Source organism: Aulonocara stuartgranti (genome assembly GCF_965226115.1).
Source record: "Aulonocara stuartgranti genome assembly, chromosome: 14".
NCBI classification, from domain to species: Eukaryota; Metazoa; Chordata; class Actinopteri; order Cichliformes; family Cichlidae; genus Aulonocara; species Aulonocara stuartgranti.
Window position 1 is genome coordinate 7,515,177 of NC_138950.1, and position 24,655 is coordinate 7,539,831.

The following is a 24,655-nucleotide window of genomic DNA, read 5'->3' on the forward strand; positions in this document are numbered from 1 at the left end:
CCCATACACATTTCTAGATGCCATTTTGCATCTCATGGTAGCAACCAGAGAGTCGGTGACAAAATAGCTTGTTTAAAAGAGACGCAGTCAATAATTAATGTTGCGTAATGACTGACAGATGTAAGTGTAGTACAGAGTTTTCTCAACCTTAAAGTTTTTCATCAGTCATAGTGCAGATGTTGCCCTTGCTCAAGGAGTATGTGTGAATATGAATTTTTCACAGGGAGTTTGAAAATCAACCCCTCATACATACATGCATTTAATTTTTTGACCAAGGTCTCTTCTTGAATGCTTGGAACTCTGATTGGCATGTGATTGAAATCAAACACTGGCGATGATGTTAGCATGATGACAGCATAATGGAAATAGTGATTTTCTGTCTTTTGAAATTTGTTGCAGTCTTACTACTATAAACTGTAAAATTGACCCAGGTTTCATAATGACATACTTTAAGTCCCCCGTGTTGAATTGCTTGCATTATATTCATTATGCGGGCCAAGTGGATCAATACAGAATATATTATACAATCACTCAGCCATTAAATGCGTAATTCAGGGCAACTGCATTAGATTTACAATTTATTAGTCTAACAGAAAATCAGCATTTAAAGAGTAAATAAGAAAATCCATTGAAAATTTAATCTACAAAATACATTTGTGCTACACAGAATAATTGAAGGACCTTAGCTTGTTGATTAAGAAATTTCTGGTTTCCTGTACCTGTTCCTTGTATATATGTGGTTAAATGATACAGTAAGATACAAACTGCTTGTCAGGGAACAAGCTTGGATATTGTTGTCTTGATTTCTATTTTATAAGCTTACCTTCCCTCAACTATAAACCTAAGCTTCTAAGCTTTTACAGCATTGCATTTATCCACAAAAAGCGTTGCTACACTAATCATACTTTAGGCCAAAAATGAATAGTACTTGATCTCCCCTTTTTATGTTGTGATATTAACTTTTAGGTTTAAAAGGGATATGAGAGGCCAGTCTCAACATGTTGTTGAGCCTTTATTTTGATGCTTATTTTTTCATATTTACAGATTATACTCAAAAACACAATACAGGTAAGATTATGATTTATTTCTTCGGCATTGCTTACACGAAATGAAAAATGATCTCAAAAAACTTTGATTAGATGCCTCATCCATAGAATATCCTACTGTGATGAATGCTTTGGTGTGTCACAGTTCAAATTCATATTGAAGAGGGAGTGCTAAAAAATGTTTGGGCTAAAATGGCTGTGGGAGGATTCAAAGACATTAAAATGCCACTTATTTTGCAAAGGCCTTGTGAGTAAAAATAGCTGTGAGTCACTGAGATATGAAAAGTTGATCATCTTCCGTTTGATGGTTTTGAGAAGTTTCTGTGTGTTTTGGGTAAATGCTGCGTATAAAGAATAGAAAGAGTGTAATGAAACTCTGGCGTCTTTGACAATGCTTATTGTCTAGAACAAGGTCTGTTATCTTTTATATCAGCAATGATATTCTGTGTTAAGTTATTCTTTTTAGTTTTACAGGGTCCTGTTTGACTTGTGGACCAGAATCTGGAATATCACTATTTTACCTGTTCTTCCCTCTTCGGGGAAGAATAGCAACATATGATGCTAACTTTGGACAGTAATCTGTTAAAATACAGTATTTAGGAGTCCACTAACACTGAGCTTAAATTGAGTGTTGAATTTAGTCATAAGATCTGTGCACTAATAATGTTGCATCTTTAAAACATCAGTTATTCATTATTTACCAAGAAGACAAGAAGCTTATCCTTTCTTTGTCTGTTTCTTTCATGGATTATGGATCCAGATCGAAGAGTTGTAGCACAAAAGTTCAATGTTCAATGGGATGCAGCGTTCCACAGATTGAATTTAATTGTGTTTCACACTTTAATATTGATCTTGGCTATGTATAAATGTGTAACACATGGAAATATGTCACAGTTTAGCTCTGTATTTACCATATTCATCTATCCATTTATCCATACATTAAACTGTCACTTCTGCCACATTCATAAGGTACAAATGGCTAAAATACAATACATCTTACCAAGTACTTTATTACAGGTATCAGGTATTTATATCTTCTACTCTTACTGCATTTTGTTTGAAATCTAAAAAAGATTGTGATCCATCTACATCGATAATCATTCAGAATTATTTGCTATAAAAGCCAGCTAAATCTGTTTTTAATGACTCTGAATACATTCATAAGCACGTTCATACACATGACCAAGCTTATTGGAATCACTCTGTCCTGGAATGATACCCTATCATATGCTAGTTTTACCTTTCTGATAATCACCGGTTAATTAGATTAACCTCCCTGCAAATAACAGGGTCTTTAAAGTCTTCTTCTCTGAACTTTAAGCACCTTAATATTATTTTTTAGATTAATTTAGTCTGTGATGATCAATTGGCTTTGTTGCTACATAAAATCCATACTCATGACTCCTTTAAATCATCACTGTTTCAGTATTATATTGAGCATTAAGCAGTATTAGGCAATAAGCAGTAATGCAAAATGCGTCTATACAGTACTTTAGACCATTTCATAACCAGTGTATTTTTAGTATATAAATGTTATATTTCAGTACATTGCAATAGTTTATTTGTTAAAGAGGTTAAGAAGACCTTTTTGGGTACTCTTACACAGATAAAGAGCTGATCAAAATTCATACATGTAAAAGTTTTTTTCCTAATGTGTACAGTATCTGTCTTAACTTGCTTTTCAGAGATTATCTACAGCTGGGTGTTTAATGAATTCCCCTCGTTTGTCGCCGAGGACAGTCGACGCTTCATTTCCCAGGATACGGGAAACCTCTATATTTCGAAGGTGCAGCCCTCTGATGTAGGAAGTTACATCTGTCTGGTGAAAAACACAGTGACAAATGCAAGAGTTCTTAGTCCCCCAACACCTCTGACACTGAAAACCGACGGTGAGTGTTTTTTTGGGTACATAACACAGAAAATTTTAAAGTTCAATGTTTGTTTGACAGTAACAGAAAGCTAAAACTACATTTTATATTCTGTGTGTGTACAATATTGTGTAGAAATGCATTTGGAGGAAAATTTCAGATCAGATAGGTTAATAAAGTCGGGTGTTCTTCTGCTTTCCACTGAGCCTCATGTTTGTAGAGGGCGTTTTGAATTCCATACACACCATAAATAGATAGTGAGCAATGCTTTAACATTAGTGCGGGGAGCCTTCTTAGCTCACAATGTGCTTTGGTGAAACTGGCCATCGGGGAAATCATTTTCCTGCATAAAATTAACTGAATCAATGGCCCTTGCTGTGGATGGGAATTTGCTCTTTTATACTAGCCTCTCAGGAGCCATGGTGTGGAGCTGTTTGTTGGATACAGGTGTGGATTTCACCTACAGGCTTTTTTACATCCGACTACACAGAGAAACGTCCATCACTTCACGCAGGTGCCTGTCTTTGTCAAGGTTTCAAAGAGCCACTGAGATTACATCCCCAGTGAATCTGTGAAATGGCCTCTGTGCCTCAGAAACACGTTTGTTCCAAATGTTACAACGCAAATTTACCTCTTTACAATTACATGCCTTCCGGCAAGATTCTTGCTCTGTATTTGCATAACCTTGTGTGAAGTGGCCCCCTGAGACATACAAAACACTTTGCACATAACAGTGCTAAATTGGTTTGTGTCTCTGTAACTGAGCTGCAAAATGTAGTCATAAGGGCATATGGTCAGTCGGCTATTAGCATTTTAATATTTTTCATGGTTGGATAAAGAAACAGAAGATTAGTTGTTGCTGTGTTTTTTTTTTCAAATAGTGAATGAACGAAGGAAAATGAGTTCTGCACCAACCGTGTCCTATTTGGTAATGACACATGGGTTGAAGAACAGCACCCTCACCTGCAACACAACACGGCCAAATCTAATCACTACACCTGTAGGTCCATTACGCCAAAGAACGTCTTGGCATCTCTTGCTCAAATCTCATGATGCTTAGCAGCCTCTTATGTTGTGAATTTGGGTGTAAAATTCTGAAAATTACATTGGCGCACCTCACAGCAGTCGCCCAAATGTTGCCGTGCTGTTCCCACCCTTCAGTCATTGGAGTCTGACCAATTAGACACTGCAATCTGTGCCTCAGTAAAAATGAGTGATTATTACACAGCAGACAGTTCAAGCTGGATCTGTGCGTGGCTCACCACTGTCAGCTCCAGCCCTCACTCTCTTAATCAAAACAAGCATCTGGGTTCCATTATACCCAGCTGGAGGCCATTGATCGTCAGATCACAATCCACCTTCAGCAGAACGGGGCTAAACGCTAAACTCCAGACTAATACACCTTTTAAAAACAGTTCATCTCAGAAACACCTCTTTGATTTTCTGCTTTAGTGAATTTCGAAGCAATTGCACAGTGTTGCCCTACATAGCATTATTTTGCTGTGGTTCTGGATGTGAACCAGTGTAAAGCACGTACAGCATATACGTACGTAGCTGTTTTGTTGCTTTTGCTTTCCCTCTAACATCCTTCTTTTGTTTAACATATAGATATATTATTTCCATTAAATACAACACAAACCTCAAAGCAGTTTTACATTAATCAGCTTTGCGTTAGCGGCCTATCGTGTTTACTTTAGGTGTGCATGCTTTAAGCTGTCACATAATTGCCTTTGTTGATACTTGTTATGCATAAAAACATTACAAAGTAAATTGTCACTGATAGTAAACTGATTACAGCTTCAGAAGTTATGGATGCATGCTTTTATATTAACTCCGTAAGACCCAACCCATCAAAAAATAGCCAGAAAATTCCGATTTTTTTGGAACTGAGATATTTATTAACCCTTATTACAAAATCCACAAAAGTTTTGGGTTTTTTTTGCTATATCATGGTGTTTATGATATCGCATTTGATACATTGGGTGTTTTTGGCAACTTTTTGTTAACAACAATTTTAGACAAAAAAAAAAGAGTTTAGTATTGATCATGTTGATGAGATAGAGGTCTCAGAAACTCATGTATTAAATATGATACAAATGGCATTATAGGGATAAACAGTAGCTAAATCTGAGGTAATAAAACAAAATTCAAGAAACTGGACTAAAAATTGCAGATATATTCATGTCTTATGGTTAGTGAAAAATAAGGAATTTATCCATCAATAAATCTCATGTAGCTGGGAGAGTACCTTATAAATACAGAAATGCAACCAAAATCTATGGTGTATTTTTATCGTTTATACAGATAAGTGCTGCAATTTTTATTTGGGCTTCGGCAGCACAGCTGTCATTAATGTCATAACATATTTTCTGTCTCACTACTGTGTCAATAATATCAGTGAAAGACAATGTTTGCAGGCACATCTACGCATGGGCATGTTTTTCTCTGCTTCACTTTACTAAATTATTATTGAAGACCTCTGGTTCATAGATATATCGGATGTCAGAATGATTTTTTTGGCCAACATACTGTAGAGGCATAGTCAAAACAACTCCCTGTCCTTGAATGAATACACATTTGAAAAGGAAAGAAAATAATTGTCATTGTTCTTAATAGCACATTGTATACGTCTATGTTCTTTTTGAAGTTTAAAAACATTTAATTTAAAGAGCGTTAAATGTGCTATTTTTAATGAAAACAAATATATAATGTGCATATAATGCATATAATCTGTACATGCACAGATTAATTAATCAAGTGCATATATGACCCGGAGTTCAGAAGTTTTGATTTTGATCGGCATCATAAAACCTATCTGTTGCTGGGTCAGAGGCCTAATAATACATTCTTTTAAATTTGTATTAACTTGGATTTTCGGTAAAAGTTAACAGGCATTATAGTTTGAAATTGGTTGGCAGAAGAATGAAATACAACGAGAAAATAATCAAATTTTCATGTGATTAATAAATGAAATTGGAACATAAAATATAATGCTACGCTGTAGGGTTGGTAATGTTTTAGCACACCGAGTCTACACATTAGTTCTTCCAATTCTATCAAGTCCAGCCACTGAGACTGAATATGATATTGAATATACTATGGCAAGAGCCAGTGAAATATTGCAAATTCATTATATGTGAAGGGCTGCTTTGGAGCCATAAATGTTGAGAATGAGATTGAAATTGAAAAGTTCTTTGGAACAAATATCATAAAACTCCTTTTCCATGCATAGTGGGCCACAATTCAATAACCCCACTCCCTTTCTTCATTCATTTTATCACATAAAAAGTGTCAGGTGCATGTAGTAGAAGGTGTAATTATGGTTTCTCAAATGTCAAGCGGGTCATTTGTCCTGGTGCTCATGTACTTTAAAATGCATGTGGAGTCGTGCTACACATGCTCTGATATGTTTTGATGTGTATTCAAGTTCAGCTGTGGATGTGTGATGTTCAAATGCAATGATTGTGTATTTAACATTACCGTATGTCACCGTTCTCTTCACGCTGCTGCTAAGCGGCTCTCTTTGTATGCCTGCAGACTTTCCTGTTGGTTGTTTATATATGTATACACTGTTAATCTCTGTGTAAAAAGTAGTCAGTATTGCCTTCACTGGCACAATATTTTGCAAATCGTTGCCAGAGTCAGAACACAGTTTGGAGAAAGAGCTTTAAAGTATGTCACCCCCCTTTTTTTCCTGGAATCATTTACAGAAGAACCTGAAATTGGCAGAATAGATTTTCTTTGAGGGGTTTTATATCATTTTTTAAGGATCAAAAAATGGTTCTCTTGGTCAGTGTGAATGCTCCTGAGGATGCGTTTGTTCTCATATTATTGCATGTGAACTGGATGCTGTATTTGCTTGCTCGTTGCTTGTTGTGTGTCAGTTATATTTGCTCATTTATATTTGTATTTGTTACAAATGCTGCTTCTATCCTGGCCTTGGCTCTTGAAAAAGAGATTTTAATCTCAGTGAGACTTTTACCTGGATAAATAAAGGATTTAAATATAACACATATTTTCCTTTGAGAAAAGTAAAACATTCAGATAATATTCGTATTGCAAACACCCAATTAATAAGACAGATAACAGTAAATCCCTTTAAATGATGATGTTTTTCTTTGTTACACTTTTTTTCTTTTTTGTTTATTACCATCTCTGACACATCATCCTAGTAAATGAAAATAAATAGCCGGCTTAACATACAGATGAATAAACAAAGGAAACGTCCTCTGGCGATGGCTTAGAACAGAGGTGTTAGTCATAGTGGCACTTAGCAAGACTGATAACATGTTATCACTTGTGTCCTTCACAATGTGTTTGTGAATTGTTGAGCGGATTACTAATTCTTGAGGACAATAGTAGGAGTCATTTTGTCTCTTCTGCTGGAGAATGTTTGTTTTTTGTTTGTACGTCATCTTAATGTGCTGTTTGTGTTTTCGTATAAAGCTAATATGTCACCTACAGACTTTTCCTTACATTCCCACATCTTCCAAGTATCTGCGACATATTAAGACAAATTAAATTGCAATCTACCAAAGTGCTAACCCTAGCTAATCTTGCTCATGCTTTAACCCACTGTTTTTGTAGGGATTCAAAATATAATTATTAAGTTGTGTGCTTTACAGCTCTGTCAATTAAATAGTCTTATTAAAATAACACTGTATAAACTTAAGGTTCATGGTTAAAATGATTTTCCAGATGGTGTGCACAATGTGCATTCCACACCTAAACACTGCTTTGATTTAACATACTGTTCATTTTAAGAGGTTTAACCAACACAAATCTCTAGGAAGAATACATTTATAGCATATAATTTTATCCTTCAGTTGTTACTCTTATTTTGAAAAAATTGCAGGTGAAAGAGGAAATGGGTGCCTAAATTATTTTTATTTCTTTGTTTGTCTGTATATGGGCAACAAAGTTGAACAAATCGCCATAACATCAAATTGTTAAATCACTGCAGTCTGTTTTTGTGTCCACACTGCAAGACGCAAAGGAATAATAGCAAACTGGAGACCAACCAGCTATTGCAATACCTGCTTCTAATGAGTACAATTTCTCTTTCTTAACCCTTTTCAGGTGTCATGGGTGAATATGAGCCCAAAATTGAAGTGCATTTCCCTACATCTGTTCTGGTTGCCAAAGGAGTCACTGTCAGACTGGAGTGCTTCGCTCTAGGAAAGTAAGTAAACAAGGACATATTGCGCAAATATTGGTAGTTGTTTATTACAGCACTATCATATTAATCACCAGGAACAGTAAAGTACAGCCTATCGCTGCTCTGTTGCTGAGAGATCCTTTAGATAATCCTGCCTGTGTTTTTTTTTTCTTTCTTCCTTAAATTACATTATTCCATTACCTGAATGGGAAGCAGGCATATCTTGTCTTCAGGCAGTATGTTAAGTGAGTGTAGAGAAGTGCTGCATCGTAGCTTGGCTGTTAGATGGCATGTTAGTGCATGGTGGGGGGGGGACTGAATGGGGAATTCAGCCCTAGGGACCCATGTGTTCTTATAATTGAGAGCCCTAATGTAGCTGTGTTTCCTGGGTGCTTTCAGGGTCCGTTATGAATGTAGAAAGCCAAGGTTATGTGTTTGGAAGGAAAAAAAAGGGAAATTGGTAATAGTTGTCTGCCAGGAGGGAACACTCTTTATTCCACAGAGACTAAATCCAAACCACTCTCCACAGTTACTAAAGTTAGTGCTACTGGCTTCAATATTGCCTTTTGGAATATTTATTTTCTTTGTCAAAGTTCTGAAATTGGGAAAGACTTTATCTCTAAACACAGGTAGGCTAGATGACGAAAAGCGGAACTTTATTGGTAAAATCAGTCTAATCAGCAAGATTGCAAAACCATTGCAGTGGTGTTTTTTTTATGACACAAAATAATTCTGGTAATAATTTATCATCTTTGCTCTTTATTTAGTATTTATGCAGTATAAATTATTCATTCCTATCTTAAGTGCAAACAGTCTCTAATCTGCGGATGACTAAGGGCCTCATAATTGTTTACTTTGATTTAATTTAATTATCCACATTATGGTGGTCATTCCCTAAATATATAGACACTGTATTATAATCTCACTCCCCTTGGCTTTTTCTATCAAGCAAAGCAGGAGTTTCTGAACAGTCTGCTTGATGGGAAACCCACTGAACAGCCAAACAGCTTGAATTCTTGCCCTGTGCCTCCCTCAATGAAGTAATTTGTGCATGATAGCTTTCAGTCAGACAGTGATCCCAGTGACTTACCCTTTTACGCAGAGATGAATGATTTATCAATGCACCCCATTAAGAAATGCCAGTCTTTATATAGCACTGAAAATGAAGTTAAAATGGGTTTTGTACTCCTGTTGATCAATATGTATGATGGCACTGCTATCTAGTACAGGGCAGAAAAGCTCTTTGTGTGAATGCCAAAGCTCCTTGATGTGATTGTCTGAAGGGCGAAGAGAACAATGAGACAATGAAAACAAAAACAATATGAATACTGCTCTTAACTTGAAGGAATTTTGAACTATGTTCACATCATGAGCTATTTTAGTGATGTCTGTAGGAATTAATCAAGATTTTTGTTTAACTGCACCATGTAGAATTAGTAATCACTGTGGTTCCTGAGTTCCTTCATCCATAAAAAAGGTAAATTACAGCTTTGACTAGAAATAATAAGCAAAATACATATTACAGTTATACAGTAATTCCAGAGTCCAGTGACTTTGAAAGAACCTTTGAAAAATAATTTCAAAGGTATTTTTAAAAGCAGAAATTTAGATAAAGTAAAAATCTAACTAATTAAAAAGACATTTTTGGTTTCAAGCTCCACTCATAAATATTTGGCCTTTTGGAAGTTTTTATCAATGATGTGCTGATTTTAATGTTGCCTCCCTGAAAAGTCTGAGGCCTTTTTGAGGTTCTCTTAGAGAACGCTGTGGACTGAGGGAGGCCTTTGGATCATAGTCATGAGTGATGGGAAGGTGGGCTGGCAGATTAGTGCAGCAATAGCAATAGGACTGTTGTGCTGAGGAGAGAGTTGAGACGAAAGGCAAGGCTTTCAGTTTACCAGTCCATCTTTGTTTCAACCCTTACCTTTGATCACAAAATCTGTGTAATGGCCGTAAAAATAAGTTCAGAAAAACAAACAGCCAGATAAGATTCCTCCGTAGGATGGCTGTGCTGAACTTTAGAGATATGGTGAAAAGCTCAGACATCCAGAAGGAGCTTGGATTAAAGCCTCCGTGTCAAAAGGAGAGTTAGGTAGTTCAGTAGGTTAGGTAGTTAGGTTGCCTCCTGGGTGCTTTCCTCTGGAGGTGTTCCAGGCACACCCAGCTGGGAAGAGATCCCAGGATAAACCCAGAACCCACTGACAGATTATACATCTCATCTAGCTCTAGAACACCCAAGGATCCCCCGGGAGGTACTAGAAAATGTTGCTAGAGAGAAGAACATGTAAAAACAATGCTCAGCCTGTTATTACTGTGACCTAACTTTGGATAATTGTACATTAGATGGATTGATAATTATAAATGCCAGAACCACGCACCCTCAAGTTGAAATCCTGCCTTCACAGGATCATCTATAAGTAACTCTGGAAAGTGCAATTCTGTTAGCTGCTTTTATTTCAAGGGTTACTAGACTATGAAGTTCATTGTAGTTCAAAAAGCCTTGTACATTCGATGGGTTACACATTCAACCCACTCATTTCCACTTAAAATATAATATGTAGCATGTGTTAGAAGGTTTCATCCAAATTGCTTTAGAGTAGTAGATATACTTTTTAGTTTCAGTGATCCCAGAGGGAATCAAGCTCTTGAAGCCCTGCAGTTAAAGCTGACCACTTAGTCAGCATGAAACTGTACCTCTTAACACAGCACATTTTATACTCTCTGTGCTGTTGTTAATGTTTGTGCTCTGATACAAACGTTAATAAAAACACCTTTGTCTTTCGTTTGGATACTTCTTTTAAAATGGTTTGGAAATTATTTTTTTTAAAGAAGAAATTGAGAGTTAGCAAATTAGCTAAATAGTGAGGCATTATCTAGGAATCAAGTTCTTTATTATATTTTGGTATTAGATTTAATTTTGCACCTTTATTATGGAACAAGTCCAGATGAGGGCGCATCAATTGTGTGGATTGCTAATTAATATGTAATCTGCAGAGCTTGCCTTTAGGTACATTTTTCAATTGAAAACCATAACACCTCACATAAACTCCAGTGTGTGACTCATTCAAAATGTTAGGGTATGAAATGCTTACTTTTAGAGTTTGATGAAACAGACCACAATCACCAGGGTTTCAGAGTCTACTGTCTACCTGTCTGCAGCTTCAGGAAGATGCTGACAGGAAGACTTCATACAATGAATGAACCTGTTCCCTTCCAGTCCAGCAAACATGTGCAGGCCCAGTGCTTATTATTCAGTCTCCAAAGCAAAATCCTTCCATGGACTCAGGAAGTTTTACCCCCATCGTCCAACCTCTCATAGTCCCTACAGATTTCCTTTGTTATCTGACTTGTCAACAGTTTAGTTGGAGCAAAGGTCTCCAGAAAATTGTCCATCAATAACATACAATGAAGTGCATCACAGCAACTCAATGGCATATTCATGAATACTGATTAAGTCTTTGTGACTCTTTCTAGTAAAGATAAGAGTATACTCATGTTCAGAAATCTGGGGTTTTGGTAATTCTAACATGTTCTTTCTGGAAACTATAAACTATTCCTATTCACAAGTCACGAACATCACACGGAGGTTCTGTCCAAAATGAAAAAGAAACATTTGTTTAATAAAACGTGATATGAATCCTAATTTGAGTCCATTGCAGCTCAAGGGAGTAACATTTCTGTCTTGACTAAATGATTGATGGGTTCAGTGGAGCTTTGTATGGTGTCACTTTTCTATCTTTCACAAAACTGTCAAATCTAGTCATATAGTCACTACTGATACTGTGCTTATACATAGGATGACATTCACTCTCTGCATGTGCAAGTAATCTATCAAAGGGATCTTTAGGGGAATACATGAATAAACAGGCGTTGATAATGGTTGCTGGAATATCAATTATTTAAAAAGAAAAAACCCTGATCTTGTAATAACCTCATTTGAATAATGTCCCTTTTCCTCGAATGTCTGGTATCTGTTATATCTATTATATATATAATTACTGTAACAAGTGAGACACATCTATCGTGGGTGGTCAAAGGGTCATTGTTTGATATGCAGAGCAGAACATTAAATTACTATCATGGGTTTTCATGACTTATGTGCAAATGAAAGATGACAGCCAAAGTTGTCTTTTACCTCAAGATCTTGATAGAAATTATACAGCATAGTGATGGAACTAATTATTCAATCCCCTGCTGTATTTAGAAACACGCTCAATTAAATGAGTGAGTTTGTTCATGAATAAAATAAATAAAATGAGCAGTCTCTAATTTTTATGGTAGTTACAGAGAGACATGATATGAACCAAAAATACAGGAAAAAACATGTAACATGAAAAAGTATTTGATCTGCCACAAACCAGCCAGAATTCTGGCTTCCACAGATTGGAATCATTCAGTCAATTATAAATACTCCTAATCTCAGTGTGTATGAAGCACATCTGTCCACAGAATCAATTTTTGCCTTTCCAACCTCTCAACCTCACCTCACCAACCTCTTCACCGCCAAAGGAGCTGTCAAAGGACAGAAACTGTAGACCTGCAGAAGGCTGGAATTAGGGCTGTTCGATATAACGATATATATCGGATGACGATATAAAAACATCTATCGTTTCGTGGTGTCGCAAAATAAACTGTTTACGGCAATATTTTTTCATCGTTTTGATGGTCACTGTAGTGGCTATATTAATTTCTTAAAGTTCTCTCTTTCTCTTATATTTAATATAACCACACTACAGACGGACAAGCGCCTGTTTTTATGTGTTGTGGTTAGCAACAACAACGGTAACAGCATTACTATGGCGTTATTTTTATGCCACTATTCTGAGCACACGCAAAAGAAATTTGCAGGTGCAAGTGTTGCATTTTGAGGAGTAATTTATTTTGAGTGAAGAAAAGCTATTTCAAACACTGAAATACATTTTTTGCACGCAGCAATGAAGTTTGTTCACTCAAATTTAGCTTTTCTTTGCTCAAAATAAATTTCTCCTCAAAATGCAACACTTGCACCTGCAAATTTTTTTTACGTGTGCTCAGAATAGTGGCACCAAAATAACGCCATACATCGCGTGTCCGCTTGTTTATGTTCCACATAAACCTTTCGCAATAAAGCTCAAGATCCTGTTGAGACTTTTCAAAATAAACGGAATCACGTGAAAGAGCAGATTATTTACGGATGAGAATTAAAAAAGAGCCGCCAGGTGCTAAAAAATAAACTTTACACGCAGACGTTAGGACAGGCTTTTCCCCGCAGCACGCCGTGTAATAAATACTCACAAAGGAAACGGTGGCCTTTACAACTTATGTCTAAAAATGTATCGTTTCATGCATCGGTTAAAACACTCGACTCCAGGTACATGACGCGCAGCTGAAAACACTTCCCGCAAGACGAGCTGCCCGAGATTCACAGAATTTACAGAAAATTTTACATTTTTGTGATTTATATCGTTATCGGGACGATAGAATTCTTATATCGGGATATGAGATTTTGGTCATATCGCACAGCCCTAGATGGAATGGCCTGCAAGAAGGTGATTAATGTTGCTGCAATTATTTAGAAGTGGAAGAAATATAACATGGTCATAAATCACCCTTGATCCAGAGCTTCATACAAAATCTTGCCACATGGAGTGTTGATGATCACGTGGTGAATCAGCCCAAAAAATATGGCAGGAGTTTCAGAAGACAGTTGGGACGATACCCACCAAGAACAGCAGAGGTAACACAAACTGCGTTGTGATGGATTTTAGTCTTGCAGTGTCTGCAAGGTCCCCCTGCTAAAGCTCTTTACATAAAGTTTGTATTTGTATACATTTTTATGAGTCAAAAAAAGTTCAATGCAAAAGCACCATAAAGATTCTTACTTCAAACTTTTAAACCACTTGTTTTCATCATTCAAAAGTCAATGATCATTAAGATAAGATAAGATAAGATAGAACTTTATTAATCCCTCGGGTGGGTTCCTCTGGGAAATTCGATTTCGATTAAATTCGATTAAAGAGGGATATCAGTGATGGAGAGTTGAAGATGCAAAAGGTTTAAATATCTTTTAAAGCTTTCACAGGCTGCATATATTTAAAATTTATTAAAGACAAGTCCTAAATTTCTTGGAGCATTTGAAAGTGTCATTACAAGATCATTTATCTGTGAGTATATGGTACATGTTATTCTAGTCCCTTTTCTTAAGGAAGCCCTGAGTTTGAATTTCTTTAAATGATTATTTCTGAATTGAATCATGATCGTACTGTATGTAATTCTGCTTGTACACTTTATACTGTAGTTCAGTATTATTTATGCTACTGTATTACATGCTGTGGTGTGCCATGCTACTTTCTTCTTCTCGCAGCCCAGTGCCAACCATCACGTGGAGGAAGATAAATGGCAACATCCCCAAGAAAGCAAGACTCCGTAAATCTCAGGCTGTGCTAGAGATTCCCAATATTCAACTAGAGGACTCGGGAACTTATGAATGCAAAGCTGAGAATCCAAGAGGAAGCACTGCTTTCAAGGGACATCTGCAGGTCTACAGTGAGTCTAAGTATTTTTACATGTTTTTGTCTTCACTGGTTTAGGGAAAAAAATGGCACATTTTGATTATGTGGTGTTGGCAAACACCCCACCACTACCACACACACACACACACACACACACTCCATTATTATGCATTATCTAAGAATGTGCTTGTATTAGAACAAGTGTTCATTCATTCCAGGAATGACAGTCTAACCAGCAGCTCTACTATTTTGGTCCTTCTGAATTTCTTACTCATTTTTCATAAAGTAATCTTTGCCACTTAGTGTTTTCAAATTGAAGACTGTTCCTTAGGAATTTGCTGAACAGCCCGTGCTATAATTATGTATTGATCTACCCAAGATAATCCAAGAGCAAGGATTCATCACAGCAAGGAATGTGTTGTTTTGTTTGAGCTGAGAGAGAACTTAATAAGTGTGTCTTCTTCTAAACTACATCCCTGTTCATTTGATGCTTAATAGACTTCTGTGTTTGCTCCCAGGTGCATAATTTAATTTTTTTTCTGTATTGTTTATATTATTAACAATTATTATTTATTTATTGATGATACATCTCATCTAAAAAATACTGAAGAACTGCAAAATTTAATCAAGAATTTTCATTATCTGTTTTGTATTTGTGTATGATTATTCATTTTGGGGTGAATTTCACCTAAGAACAGTTTTTAGTTTTCTAATAATGAATTTCTGCCTGGTTTGTCGCCTTCTGTGATCATAAACTTATCTTTGAGGCTGCATGACTCCCAGTTCCTCAGTATTTGTGCCATGTGCTAGGCCCAAGATAATGGACTGCTTCAACCTTGGTAGGACATGTTTTCAAGGCCCTGTTCTTCTTGGCAACCTCCATTCTCTTGACATCACAAGGAGAATAGTGAGCCTAATTTGTAGCAGCCTCACACTAAATGTAATTTACACAGGTTAGCTGGTAGTTTGCACTTTTATTGTGAGGGAGACCTTTCTGACCATAATCATTCAATCAAACCACACAAAAAAAGTATTCTACTGAAGGTGCCATATGGAAAGAATAGAACGTGCTTGGCATGTTATTGTGAGAGAAACAGCTCAATAATGCGGGTGTCACACTGTCTGCACACTGCACAAGAAATAAACCACAGTGAAATGTGCACCATTTAAGTTGGGAAGGTGTGTCATAGTATACGCTAATATGGACATTATTTGGAGGATTTAATTTCTTAAACAAAAACATGCCAGAAATATATGTATAAGCTTTGGCTAAGCTAAGTAAAATATATTTAAAGTGAGTTCTAAAGCCAAAAACATCATCAAAAAGTTGTCACAAGAAGCATTACAACTTTTTGGTTAGACTTACACACACACACACACACACACACACACACATATATATATATATATATATATATATATATATATATATATATATATATATATATACCCAGCACGCCCCTGCGGGCGGTTTATCCTTCAAGCTCGGGTCCTCTACCAGAGGCCTGGGAGCTTGAGGGTCCTGCGCAGTATCTTAGCTGTTCCCAGGACTGCGCTCTTCTGGACAGAGATCTCCGATGTTATTCCCGGGATCTGCTGGAGCCACTCGCCTAGCTTGGGAGTCACCGCACCTAGTGCTCCGATTACCACGGGGACCACCGTTACCTTCACCCTCCACATCCTCTCGAGCTCTTCTCTGAGCCCTTGGTATTTCTCCAGCTTCTCGTGTTCCTTCTTCCTGATATTGCTGTCATTCGGAACCGCTACATCGATCACTACGGCCGTCTTCTTCTGTTTGTCTACCACCACTATGTCCGGTTGGTTAGCCACCACCATTTTGTCCGTCTGTATCTGGAAGTCCCACAGAATCTTAGCTCGGTCATTCTCCACCACCCTTGGGGGCATCTCCCATTTTGACCTCGGGACTTCCAGGTTATACTCGGCACAGATGTTCCTGTACACTATGCCGGCCACTTGGTTATGGCGTTCCATGTATGCCTTGCCTGCTAGCATCTTGCACCCTGCTGTTATGTGCTGGATTGTCTCTGGGGCATCTTTACACAGCCTGCACCTGGGGTCTTGCCTGGTGTGATAGACCCCAGCCTCTATGGATCTTGTGCTCAGAGCTTGTTCTTGTGCTGCCATGATTAGTGCCTCTGTGCTGTCTTTCAGTCCAGCTTTGTCCAGCCACTGGTAGGATTTCTGGATATCAGCCACCTCCTCTATCTGCCGGTGGTACATACCGTGCAGGGGCCTGTCCTTCCATGATGGTTCCTCGTCTCCCTCCTCTTTCTTGGGTTTCTGCTGCCTGAGGTATTCACTGAGCATTCGGTCAGTTGGGGCCATCTTCCCATTGTATTCTTGGATGTTCGTTGTCTCATCCTGGACTGTGGTGCTGACACTCACCAGTCCCCGGCCCCCTTCCTTCCGCTTAGCGTACAGCCTCAGGGTGCTGGACTTGGGGTGAAACCCTCCATGCATGGTAAGGAGCTTTCTTGTCTTTATGTCAGTGGCTTCTATCTCCTCCTTTGGCCAGCCTATTACCCCAGCAGGGTACCTGATCACGGGTAGGGCGTACGTGTTGATGGCCTGGATCTTGTTCTTACCATTCAGCTGACTCCTCAGGACTTGCCTGACCCTCTGCAGGTACTTGGTGGTTGCAGCTTTTCTAGCGGCCTCTTCATGGTTCCCATTCGCCTGCGGGATCCCCAAGTACTTGTCACTGTCCTCTATGTCTGCAATGTTGCCTTCTGGTAGTTCAATCCCCTCAGTTCTGACTACCTTCCCTCTCTTTGTTACCATCCGGCTACACTTCTCCAGTCCGAACGACATTCCAATGTCATTGCTGTATAGCCTGGTAGGGTGGATCAGTGAATCGATGTCTCGTTCACTCTTGGCATACAGCTTGATGTCATCCATGTACAGGAGGTGGCTGACAACTGCTCCGTTCCGTAGTCGGTATCCGTAGCCAGTCTTGTTAATGATCTCACTGAGGGGGTTCAGGCCTATGCAGAACAGCAGTGGGGACAGAGCATCTCCTTGGTAGATCCCGCACTTGATGGTGACTTGTGCTATGGGCTTGGAGATGGCCTCTAGTGTTGTACGCCACATCCCCATTGAGTTCCTGATGAAGGCTCTTAGGGTCCCATTGATCTTGTACAATTCTAGGCATTCCAGTATCCAGCTGTGGGGCATTGAGTCATAGGCCTTCTTGTAATCAATCCAGGCAGTGCACAGGTTGGTCAGTCTGGTCTTGCAGTCTCGGCTGATTGTTCTGTCTACCAGTAGCTGGTGTTTTGCGCCTCTGGTATTCTTGCCAATTCCTTTCTGTGTCCCGCTCATGTATTGACCCATGTGCCTGTTCATCTTAGCCGATATGATGCCTGACAGGAGCTTCCATGTAGTACTGAGGCAGGTTATTGGTCGGTAGTTGGAGGGGACCGGTCCCTTCTTGGGGTCCTTGGGGATCAGGACCGTCCGGCCTTCAGTTAGCCATTCCGGGTGTCTCTCGTTAACTAGCAGCTGGTTCATTTGTGCTGCCAGACGCTCGTGGAGTGCAGTCAGCTTCTTCAGCCAGTAGGCGTGAACCATGTCGGGCCCTGGTGCTGTCCAACTCTTCATACTGGAGACCCTTTCTTGGATATCTGCCACTGTGATGGTTACTGGACCCTGTTCAGGGAGGTCGCTGTGGTCTGCCCTCAGATCCTCTAGCCACTGAGCATTGCCGTTATGGGTTGCATCCTTCTCCCATATGCTCTTCCAGTATTGCTCCGTCTCCAGCCTTGGTGGTGCTGTTCTCTTATTGTTCCCTTGCCACTGAGAGTACACCTTTGCTGGTTCTGTGGAGAACAGCTGGTTTATTCTCCTGCCTTCTATCTCTCTGGTGTACCTCCTCAAGCGGCTGGCCAAGCTACTAGTTGTTTCGCCGTCATTGTGGATGTTGGGTATCGAAGAATCCATAGGTCCCTCATCCTATTCATGTAGCCCCTTCCGCCGGGGTTACTTGCGTAGTAGCATTCCAACAACGCCCTGTTTTCGTCTCTTGCCCACCGATGCCTTCTTGTTCCAGTAGCCCACTTTTCGTCAGGGTGCCCTGGTTCCTCAACACCTGACGCGGACCTTGTTGATCCGGGCGACGTCCGAGCCGGCATGCCTTCATATTTATCTGTCTCGCTCATGTCTGCGGTAGGCTTGCTTAGCATAGGGGGTCTAGCCTTAGGACCCTTACTGGATACAGACGCCCCAGGCAGGAATCGAACTTGCGATCCTCTGTTCCAAAGGCGTGTAGTCTAACCACCACGCTATCCAGCTGCGCTATATATATATATATATTTATTTATTTATTTATTAGGGGTGCAACGATACTCGTATGGATATTGAACCGTTCGATACAGTGCTTTCGGTTTGGTACGCATATGTATCGAACAATACAAAGTTTTTAATTTATTTTATCAACTTTTCTTCTGACGATGCTGTCTGTGTTGAGCGCTCAGTGGATCTGCGTTCCACTACTCCGCCTAGGCTGCACTGTCGAGCGCAGATCCACTGAGTGCAGCACAAGCTAGCAAGACAGAAGCTAAGCTTGTTGCAACATGGCAAATTGAACCTCCCCCACCCTCATTCAGATCTGGCCTTTGGAACTATTTTGGTTTTCATGTGAAGTATGACCCTGAAGGTAAGCAAAGTAAAACAGTATGTCGAATGTGCCATGCAATGCTCAATTACATGGGTGGGAACTACTGCGTTAGCGCAGTTTGCTCGTTAATGTCCAGCTGAAGCACGGGGTGATCCGCGGTAGCTCGTTAACGGAGATTTGCCGTGTTGTGGCGTTAACGTCATTTCAGATTAAAGCTGACAGCACTAGTGGGAACACAATGAATACGACTGCACATTTATGCTGACACCACCCTAGTGCAAAGACAAGTGGAAGCAGACAAAAACAACAAGTACGCATGCTGCAAACTTTACCCGAGTCATTTAGACAGCCGTTAGCACATGATTCTCCTTATGGGGACCTGCTATGTTTAATATGCTGCTGAGAATCAGTGTTGCCAACTCCTCAGTAAGGAAAATCGCTATTGGTTGTCCTAAAAGTCGCTAGAAGTCGCTAAATGAGTCATCGCCTAATTTGCATAATTGGTCATGCTAATCTAATTGTAACCTATGTTGTTGGAGAGAGAAATAACATCGTGGAAGAGACATAAAGTGAGTAAAAAATGTCCTAAATGCATTTAGAGTTTATTTAGAACTACAAATTAAATTTCTTTTAGCAATTATTGTTTTTTTAATGTCACAATTCCAACCCTGCTCCTTTACCCGGGCTTGGACCGGTGTTAGGCACTCTGGTGGAGTTACTTTGTGTGTGTGTTTATAAGTAGTTTTAAACCTTGTGATCCACAAAACAGCAAAAGAGTAAAAGAAGAACTGACTGCGTTACAGCACCCGCTGCTTGTTGAGAGTAAAAGCGATACGCACTTTCACGTCTTTTTTTAGCGACTTTTTTTTAGAAGAAAAGTCACTAAGGGGTCTGAAAACTCGCTAAATATAGCGACAAAGTCGCTAAATTGGCAACACTGCTGAGAATATACTCCAGAAGAAGCGTATAGTATAGCTTTTATTTTGGAAAGAACCATTTCTCTGTAATAAACTCTCTTTTCCAAAGATGAGTGATTTCTGGATCAGATAGATTTATTTTTTTATTACTTTGTTGTTTCAGCAACTTTACATTTAAAAACTGTACTTTTGAGTTAAAATATATTTATAATTTTAATAAATGACAAATTAAAAAAGCATGAACATTTTTTTTGTATCGAAAAAATATCGAACTGTGACACCGAAGTATCGAACCGAACCGTGAATTTTGTGTATCGTTGCACCCCTAATATATATATATATTGATGTTTGCCTATAAGGTCTTGTTTGAGAGTGAAAGACATTCAAGCTAAAAGGGATTAAAATAAACTAGAAATACTCTGGATTTGTGACTCGCTGATTAGCATTTTCTTTCCCGCACAAGACTGACAGAATGTTCCTGCCCCAGTAAAAGGTTCTTGTATATTTTATAATCTTGTAAATGTACAAGAATTTAAAAAAGTCACAACCACAGATCAGAGGTGCAAGATGGAAAGAGACTAGAAGATAAAAAGAAAAACCTACAGCCTATACAGTGTTAAGATCTTGAGTTGTGAGAGAGATTTTCTGCAGTATGTGGAGTTGAACAGGAAATGTGGATGGAGCCTTGGGAACACAAGAAAGTAGGCTGTGGAGAAAAAGAGAAAAGTCTGATGGTGAGTCCCCAGGAAGGGCAGTTGCTTATTGCATAGTTTGCCTTGGCCTTGGACCAGCAGTGAAGTGGAAGGAAAGATAGAAGATTTTGACATACATGATACAAATAAGTGTAGCGAACAAACAAGCAAAATTGCTTCAGTGCTTACTCACTTGGGATTTGATTTGATTCAGTGCAAAAGTGCTCCTGCCTCTTGACATAAGTTTTAGTTCTTGATTTCCTTCAGTTACTATCACCTCCCTACAGTTTTGAGCATGTTAGCTTGACAATAACACAAAAACATGAAAGTGATCCCTACGAGAGTGGCTTTCTACACATCGGAGCCCCAATAAAAAGCTGGGCTTGAAATTTTTTTTCTTGCAAAATACATGCAAAAACAATTTGCATGGTCTGTAGTACTAATTAATATAAAGGTTTAATACACTTACTTCTTGTCCCCAAAATAAGCTATAGATCTGTTGTGCAGTACATGAATCAAAACTTCTCTTTTGCTTTTTCATGCTATTCTGTTTCATGTTACCAAAAACCATTAAGGAGTGCCCAGATTTGAGGACTTTTGTGTTAAGTGATAAACAACAAATAAAAAACATTAGTGTACATGAAAGAGAATGCAAAAACAAAAGACTTGATGGTTTTAAAGATTAAAATGCTCAAATTAACTAATTAAAACATAAAATATTACTGAGATTAATAAAAGCAACATGTACACAAACATCAAATACATGGCACATCTGATTTGAAACTTAATTTATAAATTAGTAATCGTAATAGTTTATTTTTAATCAGTGACTGATTTTATTCAACTCTAATACAAAATTCAGCCTTTTACGTTGTACGTTGACGATGTATTCATGCATGCACGTTCTTGTACCTGGTGTGCACTTCAAGGATACATTACTTATTCGTAATCTTTTTTTCTATCTTCAAGCCCTCCCGCAGTGGGTCAGAATGATTAATGATACTCAGATGGATAGTGGAGAGAAGCTCCAATGGGAGTGCAAGGCCATTGGGAGGCCCCGGCCCACCTATCGCTGGCTTCGTAATGGTTTGCCCTTGACATCGCAGGTACCCATTTTACTTCACAGTACCCTTTCTTTTGCTCTATGGAACATCTGAATCATCCTTGTGAATCTTCACATCGACTATATGCAGTACAATCCTGCAAATTATCTCCGCATCCAGGAGGGATATTCCTTTATTCTTTTTCTTTTTTTTTTTTTGTTCCAGGGTCGACTTGAAATAGTGAATGGGGAACTGACCATTCACAAAGTGCAGCAGGCGGACTCGGGAATGTACCAGTGTGTTGCAGAAAACAAATATGCGGCCATCTACTCTAATGCTGAACTCCAGATTTTAGGTATCAGCTAAATGGATTTAAGTTGAGCAAAAGAATGTATCAAAAACAGAAAGGGTTGGTGTGAATTACTTTAATTATGTTACTTTCCCTTTCTGCATATTGTTTTATTGAATGTCTGCAAAGAATAAATTGCAGACATTCAGTATTGACAGTTGAATAAGGTACTACATGATAGGTAAGGGCGGGTTGCTGAAATGCAAGCGGAGAACACTGAACTGTGAGATGTGCTGATTGCCAATCAATGGTCCCTGATTTAACCCAGGCGGTGGGCGGCATGAATAAAAGAACGCCTCTTATAGTTATATTCAGTGAGGTGTCTGCAAGCATTAAGCTTAGGAGAGTCCTGAATAATTCTACCTTATTCTGAAAACAAAAACCAATGACTTGTAGGTATAGATTTATACTAATGGGAGCAAACACTAAGAGGAAGACATCAATGGTTTCTTTGATGGAGTTTAATGACTCCATTAGAATCTTATCTTCGCTCTATCGTTTGTCATCAAAGCCCAGACTACATTACTTCTCCCATTACTTAGGAAAACAAATCTTCGATCCGGACATGACTTTCATCGGCCATTTATTAGTCAGTCATTACTATTATCACTTAATAATCACTTATAACCATTAATATATCGGCCTACATGGTCTATATATTGATGGTGAAGTTTTCTCATCATTTCTAACAGAGTATCAGAGTATATGTATCTTTTTCTTGTTGCTGGTTTGGTTTTTTGTACATAACAAAACCTCCATCAGAAGCACTTTAATGATATTAAAGGCCAAAGAAGCTGTGTTCTTTCTTGAGGCTCCTGGGTAAAAAACATAACAGTCATACTGAATAGCTGTCCACTGTTCTGTCTTGATGCAGTATTTTCTCCCTGTCATTTTCTATACTGGGACACATCTGTGACACCCATTCCCCTTTCATGTTTCCCTGAGGGACAGTTTGATTTACTGTCTGTATGGCTTGCCCTTTTTTGAAGGCAAGTCTGTGGCCTTTTGAAAATCTTACTGCAAGTGGATATGTTTTTTTTTTTTTTTGCCCAATATTTAAAAGATTAGTATAAAACCAGTGTAAAACAATCACTGCTCAGTTGATTTAAATTCAAAGGCTTGCCTGCAAGAACCAAAAGTGCTGTTTTTCTAAAAAGTTTTATCTGTGCTGACGAGGAGGTGCTTTTTGCCCTCCTTGGAGACAGAGTCACACTTGTGATATTTAGAGACTGTTGACGAATGTTTTCATAAGTATAACCCCCAGGCACATCTTCCTGGTGACCTGTGCTCTGTGGAGATGTCCACAAGCAAACACTATCAGGACAGATTACATGACTAATAACAGCCTGCAGATGAGCGATCACTAGAGGCTATGTGGGGGCAGCGGCTGCCCTCACGTCTGTGATCTTGTCCTCGATCCAGCTCTTATGGGAGCGTGGCGGGTGAAGTAATACGGGTACTGCCACCAGCAGCTGTAGGCCTGCTCTTATTTTGATTAAAACAAATACGCACAGCAACTGCTCTGTTTTCTGCTACTTTCGTGTCTAGAGGGACCTCTGCCACTCAGACAGCTACTGAGGCTCAAAGACACAAGTGTCACAAGGAGAGAGGGGGTCAGCCTGTAGCTACAGATGGGATTGAATTGTCATTGTGTATAATGTCACCTATGAAGCATCATTCAGAATTTGAATAATCACAGTTGACTAAGCCCTGTAGCCTGTAGATGGCCTTGATTTGTAACTAAGCTATATGCTAGCGCCACAACGTTAATGCCTGAAGCCTTTTTCTTACAAAATTATTGCTTCATTTGTTTTTGCAAGGCACTTATATTAATTGAAATTTCATATATATATATGTATGTGTGTGTGATTATAATACATAGCCAAAGTGGCTCATTTCACAGTAAATAAAAGAATACATGTATGCATAAAAGCTCTCCTTGTAATACTTGTTATGAAAATTGTAGTTATTTGCAGTAAATTTCGATTAACACAGTGTTCTGAGTCATGATGTGCCAGCCTGAACCCTCTAGCATTTTTAAAATAATTACTTTGAAATACCACAGCTGAAAAGTCAGAACTGCATTATGCTTTTAACTTTTTTAAGTTTCAGCAATCGCACAGTAATTAAAACAGCAATAAGCATCAGGTATATGGGGTTTTTTTTGTTTTGTTTTGTTTATTTAGTTTTATTTCTTAAGTAAGCAGGTGAATTTGAAAACAGTTTCAGATGAAATAAAATAAAACAAGAATCCAAATTTCCACTGAACAGATTATTCAGCTAGCTTGTGGAATTTTGCTGTAAGTGGGGGCTTACATTCTGGTAGAAGATGGTAATACTGCATTTTGTTAGAAGTCATTTGATTCATAGATTGTTTTAAAGCTACATCCACGATCAAATGTCCCTTAAAATAAGCACTTAAAGTAGTGAATCTTTATTAAAGAAATATTTGTCG

General features: G+C 38.6%; 1 protein-coding gene across 6 annotated transcripts in view; it reads left to right on the top strand.

The window, feature by feature from the left end:
- cntn5 (contactin 5) overlaps positions 1–24,655 on the top strand; it is a 114,980-nt gene that overhangs the window by 68,976 nt on the left and 21,349 nt on the right. For 3 of the 6 annotated variants that reach the window (XM_082503530.1, XM_082503532.1, XM_082503531.1), the window contains 6 exons: positions 1,045–1,068; positions 2,732–2,935; positions 7,994–8,096; positions 14,416–14,597; positions 21,778–21,914; positions 22,077–22,206. In XM_082503530.1, the coding sequence (XP_082359656.1) occupies positions 1,045–1,068; positions 2,732–2,935; positions 7,994–8,096; positions 14,416–14,597; positions 21,778–21,914; positions 22,077–22,206 (780 nt within the window). The remainder of the gene's footprint in view (positions 1–1,044; positions 1,069–2,731; positions 2,936–7,993; positions 8,097–14,415; positions 14,598–21,777; positions 21,915–22,076; positions 22,207–24,655) is intronic. The other 3 variants (XM_082503533.1, XM_082503534.1, XM_082503535.1) reach the window with 2 other exon arrangements.